Here is a 19,053-nt window from a genome sequence, read left to right on the forward strand (position 1 = left end):
TCATAGCTGTACATACACAGTAATGCCATTTTCTGCTGCTCTGTGACAGCTGCTGAAACAAATTCTAACACGTCACGGGAAAATATTACCAATGTTGGTCTGAAAAGCATTACTTCCAGAGTAAATTTCATTTTAAACAAGATGAATTATGTTATTTGTGCAAACATGCTTTGAATTTCTTAAATCACAGAGTGTTTGATTACCATTTAAAGCTTAACATTTTGAGTGCCAGCCACTTAGAAAAATTCCAAGGCCAGAAGACAAGACATTTATGTCAGTATTTGAAATCTCATGGGTACATTTGTCTGAAGTATTTTAAGGTGGAACACACACCAAAAAGACCAGTATTGTATGTCAAAGCTTAGCTTTTCTTGCAGCTGTACTATGTATATTAATTTAAACCTTTATCTTTTCCTATCTGTGTGTCAAGTTACTGAACAATAATGGTGCTATTGGCTGACTACATCACGGGTCTTATGCTCTGAATATCTGCTGTCATTGGCTGGTGAGATCATGTGACACGATCTATGATTTGCTTACAAAAGCGCATCACAATTTCGATTTCAATTCTTCGGAAATTAAAGTGCTGTGTTTGGTAGAATTCAAGTACATACATTTGTATTAAGAAAATATGCAGTGTATTGTAATATGAAAATATGCAGCATACATGTTGCTGTACATCAAAGATCTTTCCAAAAGTCTCTCTTTTTTCTGGATTTCATTTTCTAAAAAGATGGGAAGTTCTATGCCGATACATTTACAGGAATTATAAGTTTTATGGTTCTGAGGGAAAATATAATTTAACATGGAAAAAGTGTATTTAAAACCAGCAAATCGGGAAAAATCTGTTTTTTGCTTGTCCACTTATACACCCAGTAAAGGTAAGTACTGGCCACCCATTCTGCCTCTGTAATTTTATACTTTACAACAATATTAGGAAAAGACAAATTGCTATCCACCATAAAGATGACCCATTAAGTTGCAGTAAGGCAAAACAAAAAGATTTATACCTCATAACTTTTGACCAAAGCATTCTTGAGCAAAGAAAACACACATTTACACAAGCAAGCCCTCATCGTACACACATGACAACTAAAACCAGCAGCTCTGACCAGAATGTGACTGTCAAGTGAATAGCAATCTGATTATGGTCTGACGAGACTGCCAGGCGCAGTGTCAGGGTGTGGGGTGAGGGGGGAAGGATTGGGGAGCAGAAAAAGATAGGATCAGGAAAGGGGAAAGAACGGTCAGGTGCAATGGCAGAGGGCGGCACACAATGGGGTGGGGAATGTAGAAAGGGTGGAGGTGATAGAACAGAGGGGATGGATACTTTTTGGTGAAGGGTGTAGGAACTGTGGATTGAGCCTGGGATAGTTTCGGAAGTGGAGAATATGTTGTAATGGTAAGGTAAACCTTTGACAGGAAGGGATTGGGAAGTGCTGGGTGCAGGTCTTGCTCAGGTCCTCCACAGGGATGTGATCGCAGTGTCAAGGGGTTGGGATTGGGATTGGTATAGTAATGGACAAATACTTTGTGGAGGTTGGGTGGGTGGTGGAACACTGCTTTAGGATCCCGAGTAGGATGTTCCTTATTTCAGGGCAGATGTTAGATAATCAAAGCCCTGATGAAGGATGTGGTTCAGTTGTTCCAGTCCAGAGTGGTATTGGGTGACTAAGGGGGCATTCTTTTGTAGCTGGCTCCTGGGGTTGGTGGGACAATTGGGGGTGCTTGGGAGAGAAGGTGTTGGGGCAGTGAACGAATGAAGATAGGGTGTCGAGGCCCTAAGTCCAGATCATGAAGATATCATCAGTGAACCTGAAACAGACTTGGGGTGTGGGTTTTTGGAAGGCTAGGAAGGTTTCCTCTAGAGACCCCTTAAACTGTTTGGCATAGGAGAGTGCCTTGCTGGTGCTCTGGGCTGTGCTGTGGGTTTGTTTGTGTAACCTCCCTTCAAAGGAGCTACATATTAGAATAAAGGTAGCAATTTGTATGAGGAATGAGGGGGTGAGTTTGGAGTCTGAAGAACATGGAAAGGTAATGAAAAATTGCAGCAAGATGTGGGTATGAGTGATGTTGGTGTATAGTGAAGTGGTGTCAGCAGGGAACCAGGAAGTAAAGGGTTGGGGATGGTCAGTAAAGTAAGTGGTTGGTATCTTTGACATGGGAGGCAAGATGACTTGCAGTTTGTTGGAGGTGTCCATTAGTGAAGGCCAAAATCCTTTCAGAGGAGCCACAATAACCAGTTACAATGGAGCATGCAGGATTGATGGGTTTGTGCATTTTGAGGAGCATTTAGAAGGTAGGTGTGCAGTGTGTCATAGGGGTGAGGAGGGAAATGGATTCAGGGGAAGGGCCCAAGGCTTTAAGCAGGGATTGGAGGTTATTTAGAATCCTGCCTCTCCCAGTCCACCATCTGTGGTATTTCTCCCTCCCACCTAACCATATTGCTCCAGTCCCTTCCTAAGAACACTGACCTATCAGCAGAAGAAAGGACAGCTATACACGGTCCCAAAACAGATCCTCCTTGCAGACAAAGGCTCCACCACTGTCGTGATCAGTCATAGTGACTGTATGACAGAAGGCCTCTGCCAGTTGTCCAAGTCGCCCACCTGTAAGTTCTGTCAGAGTGATTTCACCCCAGATGTCCAACATAATCTCCATAAGGTAGCATTTGGCATTGTGAGACTGCTGTGTGCAGTGTGATTACTGTTGAGTGTAAGAAGTCTGAATGTACTTTGTAGTGTAATTTTAATCCTCTAACTCCGGTCTTCCCAACATGTGGTCCGCGGACCCCTTTGGGGTCCGCCAGCTCTTTCTAGGGGGTCCGCGGCCACCTTTCACCAAATCGTGTAAAATAATGAGTAAAATTATTGAATAAAAATGTGAAAATCAAATTCATCACTATTTATTTTTTCGTGTGAAAAACGTGTACTTTTACTTCAGGTCGTATTCCCAAGCAGCCTTTGTGGTTCCTAAGTGAGAACGCATACACAGTTTAGTGACGGAGTATGCGGCTTCTCTGATCGACTGTTTCGCAACAATACGGGGGTCGTTTGTGCGCCGGCTCACGTCGCTAGATGCGCTGAAACCCTCTACGCATGCGCGGAGCGAGCTTTGTCGACCAATAACAGCGCTCGCTATCACATATGCGGCCCCAGGCATCATTAAATGTTAAACTTGCTTTGTCAGTGCACTACCTATTTCATAAGTCGATTTTTGACCAGTTTATTACGTCTAACATGGATTGGTGGCTGAAGTCAGGATCATTGAAGAAGGGTGCAGTTTCTCCATCGTCTTCACAACAAGCGAAGTTTGCAGTTGAAATGAATGAGGAGGGAGGACGACCAAAGGAAGAACAATCACAAGAAGCTCCACAGCCGGATTTATTATGTGAAAACGTTGCAAGTATTTCATTGGCTGCAATATCCTGTGGAAGTGGAATAACCAAGAAGCGTAAGTACAATGAAAGCTATTTAGAAATGGGCTTTATGGAGACAAAGGAGGGTAAAGCTCAGTATATAATTTGTGCGCTAGTCCTTCCGAACAGTTCAATGGTTCCAGTTAAATGGCGCCATCATTTTGAAGGTACTCACCCGGATTTCCAGGCTAAAGACATAGACTTTTTCAAAAGGAAGAATGCTGAACTAGCTGCTTCTCAGCATTGTATGAAAACTCATGCAAAAACAATTAATGAAAATTCATTAAAAGCTTCTTTCTTGGTTAGTTATCGAGTGGCAAAAACAAGCAAAGCTCATACCATTGCAGAAAATCTCATAGCCGTGTGTTAATGAAATTGTTTCTTGCATGCTAGACAAAAAGGCAGTAAAGCTTGTATCTTCGGTGCCATTATCAAACAATACTGTCAAGAGACGCATTGTTGACATGTCAAATGATGTGAAAGACACTCTTGTTTCTCGCATCCAATACATTTCATTTTCTCTGCAGATGGATGAATCCACTGATGTTGCAGGATTAGCGATTTTATTGGCTTTTGTCAGTTATGAATATTCTGGATATTTTGATGAGAACCTCTTATTGTGCAGGCCACTACCTGCCAACACAACAAGTGCTGAAATATTCCGTCTATTGGATGATTTTTTAAGGACTAACGAAGTTTCATGGTTTAATTGCACAGATGGTGCAAAAGCTATGACAAGTCCTACAGTCACAGCAATAACAAAAATAAAATAAAACGCCAAGAATTGCAGCAGTAGTCATTGTGCTCTCCACAGATATGCTTTAGCTACGAAACAAATGCCTGTTTCGTTCAAGAAAGTTTTAGACGAATGTTTTCAAATCATTGACTACATAAAATCAAAGCCATTGAAGTTGAAACTTTTCACAATACTGTGTGAAGATATGGAAAGCCTTCATCGTTCCCTGCTTCTCCACACACAAGTGAGGTGGCTCTCTCGTGGGAATGCACTCTCTCGGTTGTATGAATTAAGATTGGAAGTCTTAGCTTTCCTTTTGTAGCCTAACACCAAATTAGCGGACCTTATTAATGACAAAAATTGGGAGTGTATACTTATTTGTCAGATATTTTCTCCAAAATGAATGAAATTCACTCAAAGAGCAAAGTGAAACAAAGGTCACTGCTATCAACAAAGTTTGAGCATTCAAGAGGAAAATCAATTTTTGGGCAGAGAGTGTCGAGCAAGGGGAGATAGTGTTTTCCTCTTCTGAAGGAGTTTTTGAAAAACAAAACATTGACGCTTGGGAAGAATTTGTTTAATCAAATCCTGGAACATCTCCGAAGCTTGATGTCATTGTTGGAGCATTATTTCCCAACAGCTGAAGATGAGAAGCTGCAGAAATACGAATGGGTGGTCAACCCATTCACTGTATCCAAAATGACGAACATTCTATCCTCAATTGAATATGAGTTGTTGATAGCAATTGCCACAGACCCTATCTTGAAATAAAGTTTTGACATTGACGGTTACTCACACTTTTGGATCCGTTTGGATAACAAGAAATACTATCCCCTTGTTGAAAAGGCAAAACATGTACTTCTTCCATTTGCCACAACACACGTGTGAATCTGGATTCTCGATCTATGCTGCCCACAAAACTAAGTACCGAAACTGTCTAGATGCAGAACCAGACATCCATCTCCAGTTGTCAAGAACTGAACCCAACTTTTCAAAATTGTCAGCAGAAGCACATTAGGATACCATTAGTATTCCTACAGACTCATCTATAGTAAAGAAGAAAGCATTTTTTTTCGTAGATGCTCAGTGAACATACCTGAACTATAACTCTGTAGGAATTTTGTTTCTGTCTTCTATCATTTACAAAATAATTATTAATTGAATTCTGTTGGCACTGATATTTTTGTTATGAAAATTAAAATGATCTCTTAAGCTAATTTCTTTTCTTTAAAATATATTCCATCTTCACAGTTAAAAATATGGCCTGCCCATACTTCAATTACAATTACTTGCTATTACTCTGACACTATATTGTGGCAACTGGCTGCGAGCGTAAACAAATGAGGACTTTTCACGTGCCACCTTGTAAAAGGTAAACCTCCTCTACCAGAATTGTTTCCTTTGGAAAAAAAAAAGTCTTACATTCTGTGAAATGCTTTGTCTTCTTATATAGAAATAAGTGTGTCTGTTTGTTTGTTTTCCTAATTTGTTTACAGTCGAGGCTGACTGCCACGATACAGTGTCCAAGTAGTAGTTGAAATTGTCAGCTGTGGCTAAACTGTAGCCACGCCACCCTGCCAGTTGCCAGCTACCAATTGACAGTACACTGTTGCAACGCCGCCTGCTAGCTGGCGACTATGGAATGATAGCTGCCGTTCAGTAGATACGCAAAGACGTAAAAATAACTAGACTTTCCGAGCTGTTTCCATGGGCACAAAAATCAATTGTGGAACTGGAAAACGGCTCTATAAAAGCAGATTTCCAGAATTGATTTTGAAGTGTTTACATGATCAACCAAAAGTGGAACTGGGGCATCGGCTTACGAAATCCAGTTTTGGAAACGCATGTAAACTGGGTGAATGTATTCCCACACATTGCACAACAGATGTCACAATAGTCCTTTAAAGGCAATTCCTTTGCCTCTTTTCTTTCGTGATGTGTTTGTACCCCGAGTCATGGGTCTGCCTCTCTTCTTCACAGCCATGCGGAGTGGCCGCACAGTCTAGGACGCCACGTCGTCGTGGATTGCGCGGCCGCTCCTGCTGAAGGTTAGAGTCCTCCCTCAGGCGTGTGTGTGTGTGTGTGTGTGTGTGTGTGTGTGTGTGTGTTTTTCGGATTTCACGAAAAACCACACACACACACACACACACACGTGTGCGACTGTTACGAAATATGCATGCTCCTTACACGGCAGTAGCCTAACAGTGGAAGTGAACAGACCACAAGCGGCAGCTTGTCAAAAGCGAACAGTTTGGACGTGACGTTGATTGCTCATAGAGGAAGGCAGCTCCAACGTGTGAAATGTCAATTACCAAGTAATTTTAATCAGGCTATAGTGTGTTGAACAAAGGGAGTAAATCCACTAGTAGTGGGAATTCAAATTGGATCATTAATTTCAAGTTGTTTTCATTCATCTCTAAGCCAAAGACTATTGATACTCTAAACCAAAGACTATTGATATTTCGGGGAGGGGTTGGGGCATTGGGAACATGGCACTTGCATTAAGAAGCTTTCAGTTCCCATGGGTTTCGCTCTGAAATTTAAAGTTACTGTGCTCTTGAGTGACTAGGGGTCCGCCATGGATTTTCGACTGAAGAAGGGGTCCGCCAGCTGAAAAGGTTGGGAAGCCCTGCTCTAACTCACTGTCCTAGAGTATTGAACTTTTACATGCTTCATTGTTTGATTATTCATCTGTTGTGAGAAAGGAATGTGACTGCAAGTCCTTCTTTTTCAAAAATGAAATTGCTTAAGAATTTTGTAAAATAATATTACTTGTTTTGATGCAAATAACCATTGATACCTATTGGTTAAAGAATTTTTTTTTTTGGTTACTGCCAAATGGTTTATACTGTACCATATTTCATTAAAATATGTAAAAGATGATAAAGGGAAACTAAGACTAAAATATGATCACTACAATGATGCAAGAAATTTAAATATGTATAGAGATAAGTGCTAAGCATGTTTATGGTAAACTGCAAAATGTGGAATCTTAAGAACATAAAAACTTTGGTCATTTCCTCTAAGTACAGCTGTACAGTAATACTGAAAATAGAGAGTGATCCAGTGAAATGCTCCCAATTATCTGATTAAAATTTATTGAAACTGCAAATAATAAATGCAGACATTCTCCACATCATCCTGCCATTTAGGTGTGTACAGAATAATGTTCTGCCATAGCTCAGTTGAGGTGGTCCGAACATTTTTAGCTCAAAACAGAACAATCCAGACACACATGTAGTTTTAATTCACAGAGCTCATGCAGGTCTCTATTTAATTCTTACATTGACACTGCACTACATCTCCTTGCATGCTTGAATATCAGCATCCATTCTGTGAAAACATGGTAGAAGAATGATCTGTGTGTTTAAAGTAAATCCTTGATTACTGTTCAGAAGAGCATGTAGCATTCTCTAACATACATTTTGTAGAGCATCCCCAACGTCTGAAGTCTGTCAGTGATGATAAACAAATTTTTAAAGTGAAACTGAAGGATTTTCGCCTGGCAAACTGCTTTATGTCTATGTAATTGTCTTGTGTGGATATAATTCACACAAGTGATGTTTTTGTAGATGGTTCCTTTACATTTTAGTGGAGATTTGTTATTCTGTGGAAGGTCTCCAACTATTCAGTAAATGTTTCTTGCCACATGGATCCAGTTTGTGAGCTCCCCAGCAACTGAGTCATTTGATAATGATGTTTCCTGAGTGATTGAATTCATCAGTTGACTTTGATTGTGTTTCATCTATTTCACCATAACTTACAGCCTGCCATAATTTGGTGAATAATGCAAATTAAATTTTCATCCCAATGTTTTGGATTTCTTACTTTCATCTGCAACATTTGTTTCTATCAATAATCTTTTATTCCTTTTCGTAGAGGCCTCATGATTACATCTATGAGGGAAACGAACATTATTGATAAATCTTGGATTTCAAATCATGGAACAAGTAAAAATAAACACTCATCTTGGGCAGTCTATCAGTACATAGAGGAGAACACGTGACACAATAATCAAATCAGTGAGTGTGGAGACTGGTGACCCTTCACCAAAACAAGCAAAGTTTATTTCAGCTGCTGGAACTCAAAAAAAGGTACAAATGCGTCTTTGAATTTAAAAGAAGAAGAATAATCAAGATCATGCATCTGTATATATGTGTGGGTGTTGGAGTTTAGGCAGAGGTGGTACCATCAGTTCTGCATACTCCCACTTACAAATAAATTTGTGCCAGGAAAACATCCTGAGTCCATTGTACAGGTGATGTTATCCATAGATGTGTATTTTGCGGAACTTGCAGACTTCCTGTTCATGGACAGAATTGATTCACTGGATAAACTTTCAAAGTGCATCAATCTAAAGAGTATTTTTTCACCCATGAAACAGTCTTTCACTGCCATGTTAGGTATGTTTTATGTTGGTGTAGTTTATATTCCCAGGTCTACTTTGTCATGTTGGAGAGCGAAAATGTTACGGGAGTGGTGAGCCCAGTTAGTGCTATGGTAAACCTAAGAAACTGACTGGTAGGGACTACCAAACTGTAAAGTGAACACTACAAATAACTCCTTAGTTATTGAAGCTTCCTGGCGGATTATGAGTGTACTGGACTGGGACTCAAACCTGTGAACATTAGTGGACAGGTGCTCAATTGACTGAGTTACGTAAGCACAACTCATGATCTGCCCTCACCTTCACTTCTGCCAGTAACACTTTTCAACGTCACAGAAGTTCTCCTGCATACCTAGTGACACTAGCGGGATTGTTTCCAGAATGTATTTATTCAGGAGGCCTTAGATATTGTTGGCATTTATCCCAAGGACTTATGCTGTACAGAAAAACAGTCGAAGAGAAGAAAGAGATGTGACTAGAGATCAGGATTTGAGCTGAAATGAGATAACTCTTTTATCTTGTGAGCTGTTACAGTTGGTGTGAAGTTTAATAGCTAGAAAGTTAATCAGTCAAAATCCTGAAATAAATATGAAATGATGTTTCAAGAAAGGCAGTTATCCCAATCAGTGCCAAGTCAGGGGCCATCAAATAAACATTATTATGTTTTCGTGACAAGTGTACTGTCTACAAACTAGGTTTAAAATGAACAAGTTACTATACAATGATCCATCCAGCTCCAGAAAATATTGAAAGGTTGAGAACAATAGTGAAGATAAGAATTATTAAGGAAAACATATCTTCATAACATTTGTGGAACTGCAAAACCGTCACAGTTTGAATATATTTGAGGCTTAGAAACTGAAGAGAATAGCGACGAAACAGGTAAAAGTTACAAGAATTATTTGTTGTAATGGTTGTAAGTGAAAAGTTAAAACTTCGAGCTGGACTGGAATTTGAACCCATGTCCCTCCCTTCTGTAAGCAATGCACTACCAATAGTGCCACCTAAACACATTACCAACACTTACCTCAAAGCATGAATTTGTCACAAGCTCTTCCTCTTATGACATAAATGGTAGCACATTGCTCACAAAAAGGAGGTAACTGGGTTCAAATCCCCATTCAGTCCCTAGTTTTAACTTGTCACATAAATTGTCACAGATAAAGTAAAGTAATTAATTCTCTGGAACGACCCAGAGGCTGTGGGTAAACAAAAAACCCGATTACATCTTGTGTCTTATAACAGAGTTATTAGAGCATCTCTGCAGAACTTATAAGTAAGAGGAGGGAGGCTTGTGATACATTGAAGCTTTGAGTTGGTGTGGGAGAAGATCTTTTTTTATGGCTTAACTGTCCATCCACTACTATGAAAGACAAACATCATTTGTCAAATCTAGGTCTGTTGAATAAATAGTTTTAACTTGTCACATACAGTTTAGTTTCATTCTTTGGCTGTTCCGTATGTCATAACTGCAACCTTTCACTGTAATGTGGAACATGTGTACTGAATTAAAATACATTTTTTTCAGTGAATTATGTATTTGGCAAAAACGCGCGCGCGCATATCCACACACACACACACACACACACACACACACACACACACACACACACACACAAAATAATAATAATAATAATAATAATAATACACATTCAAAAATTATTCTGTGGAATAGCAGGAGTTGTGAAGCAGGTATTATTTCAGTTTGTGTTTGAAATTAATTAAAATATCTATTGAATTGTTTACATCACTGTATAGGGGGTCTCCAAGGTTTTTGTGTCCCAGTTCTGCATTTCTTCTTGTTCCACACTAAGATCAAGAGAGGGTTAGTGTAAGTCATTTCTTCTTCTAATATTTATAAATGTTGTTACTTTTGAACTGTTTGATTGTTGACAGCAAACTCCATACTGAAGTCAGTGTACTGTTGTCAATAGAAACAATTGTTTAAACAGCAGATTAATAATATGTTTCATTGACAGAGAGAAAAACAAAGGAAATTAGAAACGTTTGAGAACAGGGATTGAAACACATGGCAAATTGTCATCATACAATAATGTTCCCATGTCACTCTCTTTATAGTTGAAAGTAAAAAAGATTTTTAATTGTTTTTCCGTGTAATGCAGATGCTGCTTACTACAGAATTAGAATTGGCTGTAAAGAAAATAAAGGAGATTCACAAAATTAAACAATGAAAATTCGAGGACAGAAGGTAATAATATTATGAAAATGAGATGCTGAGTTACAGGTAGGCACAACAAAAAGACCGCCACAAAATAAGCTTTCGGCCAACAAGGCCTTTGTCAAGAATAGATAACCCCCCCTCCACCCCCCCCCCCCCGCCACACACACACACACACACACACACACACACACACACACACACACACACACGTGCGCGACTGCAGTCTCTGGTAGCTGAAGCCACACTGCGAGCAGCAGCAGCATTGCATGATGGGAGAGGCAGCTGGGTGGGGGTAGGAGGCGGCTGTGGTGGGGAGGGGGACAGATAGCAGGGTTGGGGGTGGGGGATAGTGAACTCTGAACTGCTGCTACAGAGTGCGCAGGGAGGAGGTGGAAAGAGGGTAGGGCAGCTAGGTGCAATTGGGATGTTAGACAGAGAGGTGAGTGGAGAGCGGGAGGTAGTGAAAAGAACAGAAGTAAAAAGACTGGGCACGTTGGTGGAATAGAGAGCGGTATAGTGCAGGAAAGGGAACAGAGAAGGGGCTGAATGGGGGGGGGCAAGGGTGAGGACACCCTATCCACATTCCTCCAGAACCTCAACAACTTCTCCCCCATTTGCTTCACCTGGTCCTACTCAACCCAACAAGCCACCTCCTGGATGTTGATCTTCACCTCGTAGATGGTTACATCAGTTCCACTGTCCATATCAAACCTACTAACCACCAGCAATACCTCCATTTTGACATCTGCCACCCATTTCGTACCAAGAAGTCCCTTCCACGCAGCGTAGCCATCTGTGGGTGCCACAATCTGCTGTGACAAGTGGTTCCTCTTAAAATATACCAAGGGTCTCACTGAGGCCTTCACAGACTGTAATTATCCTCCCAGCCTTGTACAAAAACAAATCTCCCGTGCCTTATCTTTCCAGTCTCTCACCATCTTCCAAAGTCTCACTGTCCGGCCACTGATGAGCATTCCTCTCATAACTCAGTACCGCCCAGAACAGGAGCAACTGTATTACATACTCAGATAGGGTTTCACCTACCTCTCGTTGTGCCCCGAAATGAGAAATGTCCTGCCCACTATCCTCCCCACCCCTCCCACAGTGGTATTCCGCCGTCCACCAAACCTACACAGTATACTAGTCCATTCCTACACAACCTGTGCTCATAACCCTTACCTCATGGCTCGTATCCCTGTAATAGACATAGATGTAAGACATGTCCCATACATCCTCCCACCACCACCTACTCTAGTCCAGTCACAAACATCAACTATCCCATCAAAGACAAGGCTACCTGTGAAACCAGTCATGTGACCCACAAGCTAAGCTGCAGCCACTGTGCTGCATTCTATGTGTGCCTGAAAACCAACAAGCTATCTGTTCACGTGAATGGCCACCAACAAACTGTGGCAAAGAAACAACTGGACCAGCCTGTTGCTGAGGATACCACCCATCACAACATTCTTCATTTCAGTGACTGCTTCACAGCCGGTGCCATATGGATTCTTCCCACCAACACCAGCTTCTCTGAATTGCCCAGGTGGGAACTCTCCCTGCAATATATATCCTATGTTCCCATAATCCTCCTGGCTCCAACCTTCGTTACTCATTGTCCTCACTCATCCAGCCCCTTCCCTGTTCCCTTTCCCACTTTACACAGCCCTTTATTCCACCAACGCACCCAGTCTTTTTACTTCTGTCCTTTTCACTACCTCCCCCCCCCCTCCCCCCGCCTCTCCCTTGCCCCCCGTCTAACCTCCCGTTCGCACCTAGCTGCCCTACCCCCTCTCTCTCTCTCTCTCTCTCTCTCTCTCTCTCTACCTCCTCCCTGCACACTCCCCAATAGCACATCACTGTCCTCCACTCCCACCCCTACCTTGCTATCCCTTCCTCACCCTGCCCCAGTCTCCTCCTACCCACACCCAGTTATCTCTCACATCATGCACTGCTGCTGCTGCTTGCAGTGTAGCTTCAGGCAGAGAGAGAGAGAGGGGGGGGGGGGGGAATGTCTGTCTGTCTGTTTATTTTTGACAAAGGCTGTGTTGGCTGAAAGTTTGTTTTTTTTTTTTTTTTTTTTGGGAGACTCATGAAATTGAGTGACCATCAGAACTGTGGAAGATAATGTGTACTCATTTATTATCTTTTATGTCCAAAGCAAGGTGAATATTCAGATCAAATTGACATAGAGGAAAAAGCAGTTTTGCTACAAAAAAATGCTACTGGCCTTTAAGTATTGTCATAGAATGTAGTGAGAAGTTTTCCTTTTGACATCTGCACTGTATGGGGGTGAAACATGGACAGTGGGAATACTAAAACAGAAAGACTACAGTCACTTGACATGCAGTACTAATTTAGGTAGTTAAAAATTCAGATTAAACCTTTAACTCGCAAGACTGGAATGTTTTAGACTGAATAGGAAGTCTGTGGAAAAATACCAATAGAAATGGATCATCGATTAAAAAAAAAAAAAAAAAGAAGTTATAAAAGACAAAGACAAAAACTGGAATATGAAACAGACAAAACTGGTGAAGGAAGGTTTGAGTTTAATTTCCCATCAGCAATGTCGTCCTTAGAGATCAAACACATGCTCAGAAGGGCCAACAGTTAGGAAGAAAGTTGACAGTGTTATTTACACAAGAACTACCAGGGCATAAAGTCATTCTCCACATCTATTCACATAAATCATCTTTCATTGCCCCAATATAAACTTTCCATTGAAATTCAATACATTTCGACATGGCTAGCAGTTCATGTATGTTTTTAGCTAAAGTCAAACACTCACTAACTTTGTCAATTGATATGTTATATTTCTATAAATCTGGCCAATTCTTTGTGTTACACTAACTGCAAATGACAAGGAAGCTATGCTTGATCAGCACATTTCATTGTCTCATTTGGTATGTTTATGAGGTGTGCCATGCATTCTCAAAGTACTTGGATCAAACATACTTTTAGCAAGGCTAAAGTAACATTGGTGACGATACATCAGTTCTGATTTGGATAGCTTCCCATAAACTTTTGGCACACGCACATTCCTGTACTTGTAAATATAATGCTGAGATGACTGATGGTCTTTCTCGGATTTCATTCTCAATTAAATCCTGTAGTGGATAACATTTTGATGCCTAAGAAAATCGCAATGAAAAACTTTAAAACTATGATAAGGCACTGTAGACAGAAGATTTATTTTTGTCTTAGGTATTACACAAATTAGTTACAGATGTGACTACTTTTTTCTAAAATAAACTTTATCTTTTGATTAAGATAGAGGAATGGAATTAGCAAGATAAGAGGAGGGGATTATGTTTTGAAAAGTGGAGAGAAAGCAGGACAGGTAAGAGGAGTGGATTATGTTGTGGACGGTGGAGAGAAAGTAAGAAGTCACTCACACCAGTGGGCTAATATATCAGAACAAATAAAATCCTTGGAGAAGTTAAACCAGCATACATCAGCTGTGTCATTAAGCAAACTGAGGAACTGCACCAAAAGCATTTCATAAGAAGTCTGTCAAATATCTTTGTATTTTGTAATAATGTTTTTTTCCACTTCTTTCCCTTCAGGATTTATGTCAAGTTCACCGCAACCTTCAGGTTCTGGCTCAACGAGTGGACTCATTACACCAGAGCTGTTCAATCAAGCCATGCAACAGGCGATAGCGAGTGTAAGTAGATAATTATTGCTGCAGTTATGTATTACATATTGTTCAGAGAATGCTAATGGACTTAGTATTAATATGAGTTGCATGTGTTGTATTGATGACTCACAAGTAGACATTAAATGTCTTGATCTTAATTAAAATCAACAGCAATAATCAAACATAAGAGAGATAAAAATAATATACAACAGTGTCATGTACCAAAATAAGTGATGGGTGTGACAAGAGAGCTTGCAAAACATAACTAAATGAAAAAACTATTTAGAACAGATATTTCAGAACCCCACCCATGATGGAAATATATTACAGCATCATGTTCCTACATACTCCACAAGGCACCAAATGGCATGTGGTAGAGGATACCCTGTACCACTACTAGTCATTTTCTTTTCTGTTTCACTCAAAAATAGAGCAAAGAAAAAAAGCTATCTATATGCCTCTCTAATGGCAACAGTTACACTTGAACTTTTTGAGGAAGTCCACTTTGAAACTGGTATCAGTGACCATGAGGCAGTTACAGAAAGTGTGAATACCAAAATGCAAAGAGCATCTAAAACAACAAGAAAGATTTATATGTTCAGCAAACTGGACAAAGAAACAATATGTGTCATACCTCAATGAGGAACTTGAAACCCCTAGGTCAGGACAGGTACATATGGCTCAAGTTTAAAAGAATAGTTGACTATGCACTGGATAGAAATGTACCCAGTAGGACAGTTCATAATGGGAGAGATTGTCCATGGTATACAGTTTCTGTAAAGAAGCTCCTTAAGAAACAGACTATTTCATAGTATATGCAAAACAAATCGTAGGGCTATAGTTAAAGAGGTGCTGAATGAAGCGATGAAACATATTTGGCAGTCAACAGAGAAATGTGTGAAGCCTTTAATGACGAATATTGCCAAATGATCTTTCATAAATTCGAAAGAAATTGTGGTCACACGTGAAGGCACTCTCATGGCAGAGACTGGAATTGAAGTTGAGAGTAGTAAAGTAAAATCTGAAATGCTTAACTCTGTTATCAAATGTTGCTTTACAAAGGAAAATCCAGGATAATTGCCCCAATGTAATCCTCATGCCACCAAAAAGATTTATGAAGTAAGTATCAGTGTCACTGCTGTTAAAAGAGAACTGAAATAATTAAAACTGAACAAAGCCCTAGGGTCCAGTGGAATCCATATCAGCCTACACCAAATTTCTGGCTGAGTTTGCTTCTCTGTTAGCTATAAGCTGTTATAGAGCCCTTGAACAAAAAGCTGTGCCTAATAACAAGAAGGAAGCTCAAGAACACCTGTGTGCAAGGAAGGTAGTAGAAGTGAGCCACAAAACTACCATTCAGTATCCTTGACATCTTTTTGTTATAGATCTTAGAACATGCTCTTAGCTCATAAACAATGGGGTATCTCAAACAGATTGATCTCTGCTACACCAACCAGCATGGATTTGGAAAACAGATCGCGTGAAACCCAACTGGACTTTTCTCTCTTGACATCCTGATAGTCATAGATCAAGGCAGTCAGGTAGATGCGGTATACCTTGATTTCCAAAAGGCATTTAACTCAGTACCACACCTATGCCTATTATCAAAGTATTATCATATGGGATATCATATGAAGTATATGACTGGATTGAGGAGTTCATGGTAGGGAGAGCAACAGATGTAGAAGTAATTTTGCGAGTACCTTAGGGAAGCATTTTGGATCCCTTGCTGGTTCATGTTATATATTAATGATCTTGTGGACAATATTAATACTAACCTCAGACTTTTTGCGCATGACATGCAGTCTGAGTGAGGCTGTACAAATATTGTCAAGTCTTGATAAGATTTCAGTGGTGCAGTGATTGGCACCTTGCTTTAAGTTTTCAAAAACATAAAATTGTGCACTTCACAAAACAAGAAACATAGCATCCTATGAATATAGTATTAGGGAGTCACAACTGGAATCTGTAGACTCTACTTCTACATCTGTACACTGCAAACCAATGTGAACTGCATGATTAAGGATTTGTCCCATTGCACCAGTTATTAGGGTTTCTTCCCATTACATTCATGTATGGAGTGCAGGAAGAATGATTGTTTGAATCCCATAATTATTCTAATCTTTATCTCGCGGTCCCTATGTGACCAATAGGCAGGGGGTTGTAGTAGATTCCTAGAGTCATCATTTAAAGCTGGTTCTTGATCTCTTTTCTGTACTGATTGCACTTCCCAGAATTCTACCAATAAACTGAAGTTCACCACCTGCTTTACCCACAACTGAGCCTATGCGATCATTCCATTTCATCCCTACAAAGTGTTACACCCAGGTATTTGCATGTGTTGGCTGATTCAAACAGTGATTCATTGATATTATAGTCACAGTATACTACATTTTTTCATTTTGTGAAGTGCACTATTTTATATTTCTGAACATTTAAATCAAGTTGCTAGTCTCTGCACCACTTTAAAACCTTATCAAGATCTGACTGAATATTTGTGTACTAAAATGTAATTGGATAGATTAAAAAAAAAAAAAAAAATCTTTTCACCAAGTGGCAGCAGGAGAACGCACACACACAGATTTAACTTACGCAAGGTTTTGGAACCAGTGGTTCCTCCTTCCAGCAGAAGAGTTGAAGGGTAAGGAAGAGGGATGAAGGAAATGAACTGGAGAGATTTAGAAAAAAGAATACAGTTCAGAAAAGTCAGCCAGAACCCCGAGTCAGGGAGACTTACTGGACGGGATGAGAAGGAAAGATTGATTGTTGGAGACTGCACCAGACGAGATTTGAAAACCTGAGATTTAAAATATGGAAGACAGGGTAATATATGAGACAGAGATTTTTGCTAAAACATCGTGCACAAGTTAATAAGAGTGAAAAGCAAAGTGCTTTGTACATAACAGGTGGGAGGGGGGACAGCAAAAAATAGACAAGTCAGAAAATGAAAGATGTAGAAAAGTAAAGTGGAATGAGGAAAGGAGTAGTTACTGTGAAGAAATGACAAGACAGAAGTAATTAACATAATTTAAGGCAAAAACCTCTCCAGTCCTTTTCTTTCACCCCCTTTTCCTCCTCCACCTGCTCTGCCAGGAGGAGGATCCTCTGGCTCTGAAAGCTTGCATAAATTAAACCTTTTGTGTGTGTGTGTGTGTGTGTGTGTGTGTGTGTGTGTGTGTGTGTGTGTGTGTGTGTGTGCCCTAGCAGGGCAATTGGTGAGCAGATTTTTTTTATCTACCCAATGATATATTGTAAAAATTGATTATTTTCGTTGAATATTTATGTAGCTTCTTTTACGCAGTACTTCATCATAGATAGCGACAACATCTGCAAAGAGTTTGAGGTTACTATTAATACTGTCCACAAGATCATTAATATACAACATGAACCAGCAAGGGATACAAAACGCTTCCCTAAGGTACACACAGAATTACTTCTACATCTGTTGATGATGGCTCTCCAGCCAAGATGACATGCTGTGTCCTCCATACCAAGAAATCCTCAATCCAGTCATATATTTCATCTGATACCCCATATGATCATACTTTGATAGTAGACATAGGTGTGGTACTAAATTATTTTTTTTTTTTTTTTAAATTGAGGTATACTGCATCTATGTGACTGCCTTGATCTATGACTATCAGGATGTCAAGTGAGAAAAGTCAAGTTGTGTTTCACATGATCTGTTTTTTAAATCCATACTGGTTGGCATAGCAGAGGTCAATCTGTTCGAGATACCTCATTGTTCTTGGGCTAAGAATATGTTCTAAGATCTATAACAAACGGATGTCAAGGATATTGGGTGGTAGTTTTATGGCCAACTTCTGCTACCTTCCTTGCAGACAGGTGTTCTTGTGCTTCCTTCCAGTTACTGGGCACTGTTTTTTGCTCAAGGGTTCTACAGTAGCTTATAGCTAACAGCGAAGCAAACTCGGCTAGAATTAGGTGTAGGCTGATAGGGATTCCATTGGACCCTAGGGCTTTGTTCAGTTTTAATGATTTCAGTTGTGTTTTTTTTTTCCTTTTTTTTATTTTTTTTTTTTTTTATACCACTGATACTAATACTTACTTCATTCATCTTTTTTGTGGTTTGAGAATTAAATTGTGGCAATTCTCTTGGATTTTCCTTTGTAAAGGAGCATTTGAAAATGGAGTTAAGCATTTCAGCTTTTGCTTTGGTACCCTCAATTTCAGTTCCTGTCTCATTTGCTAGGGACTGGACACTATCTTTGGTACCACTGACATCCTTTACATACGATGGAAATTTCTTTAAATTTTGTGAAATGTTATTTGAAAATATTCTGCTATGGTAGTCATTAAAGGCATCACGCATTGCTCTCTTGACAGCTAGATGCGTTTCATTCAACATCTCTCTATCAGTAGCCATACACTCTGTTTTACACCTTTTAGGCAATTATCTCGGTTTCTTTAGAAGTATTTTTACAGTTACTTATACCATGGAGGTTCCCTCCCATTATGAACTGTTCTACTGTGTACATAGCTGTCCAGTGCATGCTCAACTATTGTTTTATAATTGAGTCATAGTTCGGCTACATGCTCCTGTCTTGTGCTGAAAGTTCCAAGTTCCTCATTTAGGTATGACAATACCAGATTTTTTACCTGGTTTACTGAGCATGTAATTATATGTTTCTATTTGTTTCAGTTGTCCTTGTACTTCCTTGATACAACCACA

At 39.8% G+C, this 19,053-nt stretch overlaps 1 protein-coding gene across 1 annotated transcript in view; it reads left to right on the forward strand.

Moving 5' to 3' along the window:
* LOC126094956 (ubiquitin-like protein 7) overlaps positions 1 to 19,053 on the forward strand; it is an 88,238-nt gene that overhangs the window by 55,348 nt on the left and 13,837 nt on the right. Inside the window, exon 7 of the mRNA XM_049909610.1 lies at positions 14,287 to 14,387. Coding sequence (XP_049765567.1) covers positions 14,287 to 14,387 — 101 coding nt within the window. The remainder of the gene's footprint in view (positions 1 to 14,286; positions 14,388 to 19,053) is intronic.

This window comes from Schistocerca cancellata, chromosome 8, assembly GCF_023864275.1.
Source record: "Schistocerca cancellata isolate TAMUIC-IGC-003103 chromosome 8, iqSchCanc2.1, whole genome shotgun sequence".
Taxonomy (NCBI): domain Eukaryota; kingdom Metazoa; phylum Arthropoda; class Insecta; order Orthoptera; family Acrididae; genus Schistocerca; species Schistocerca cancellata.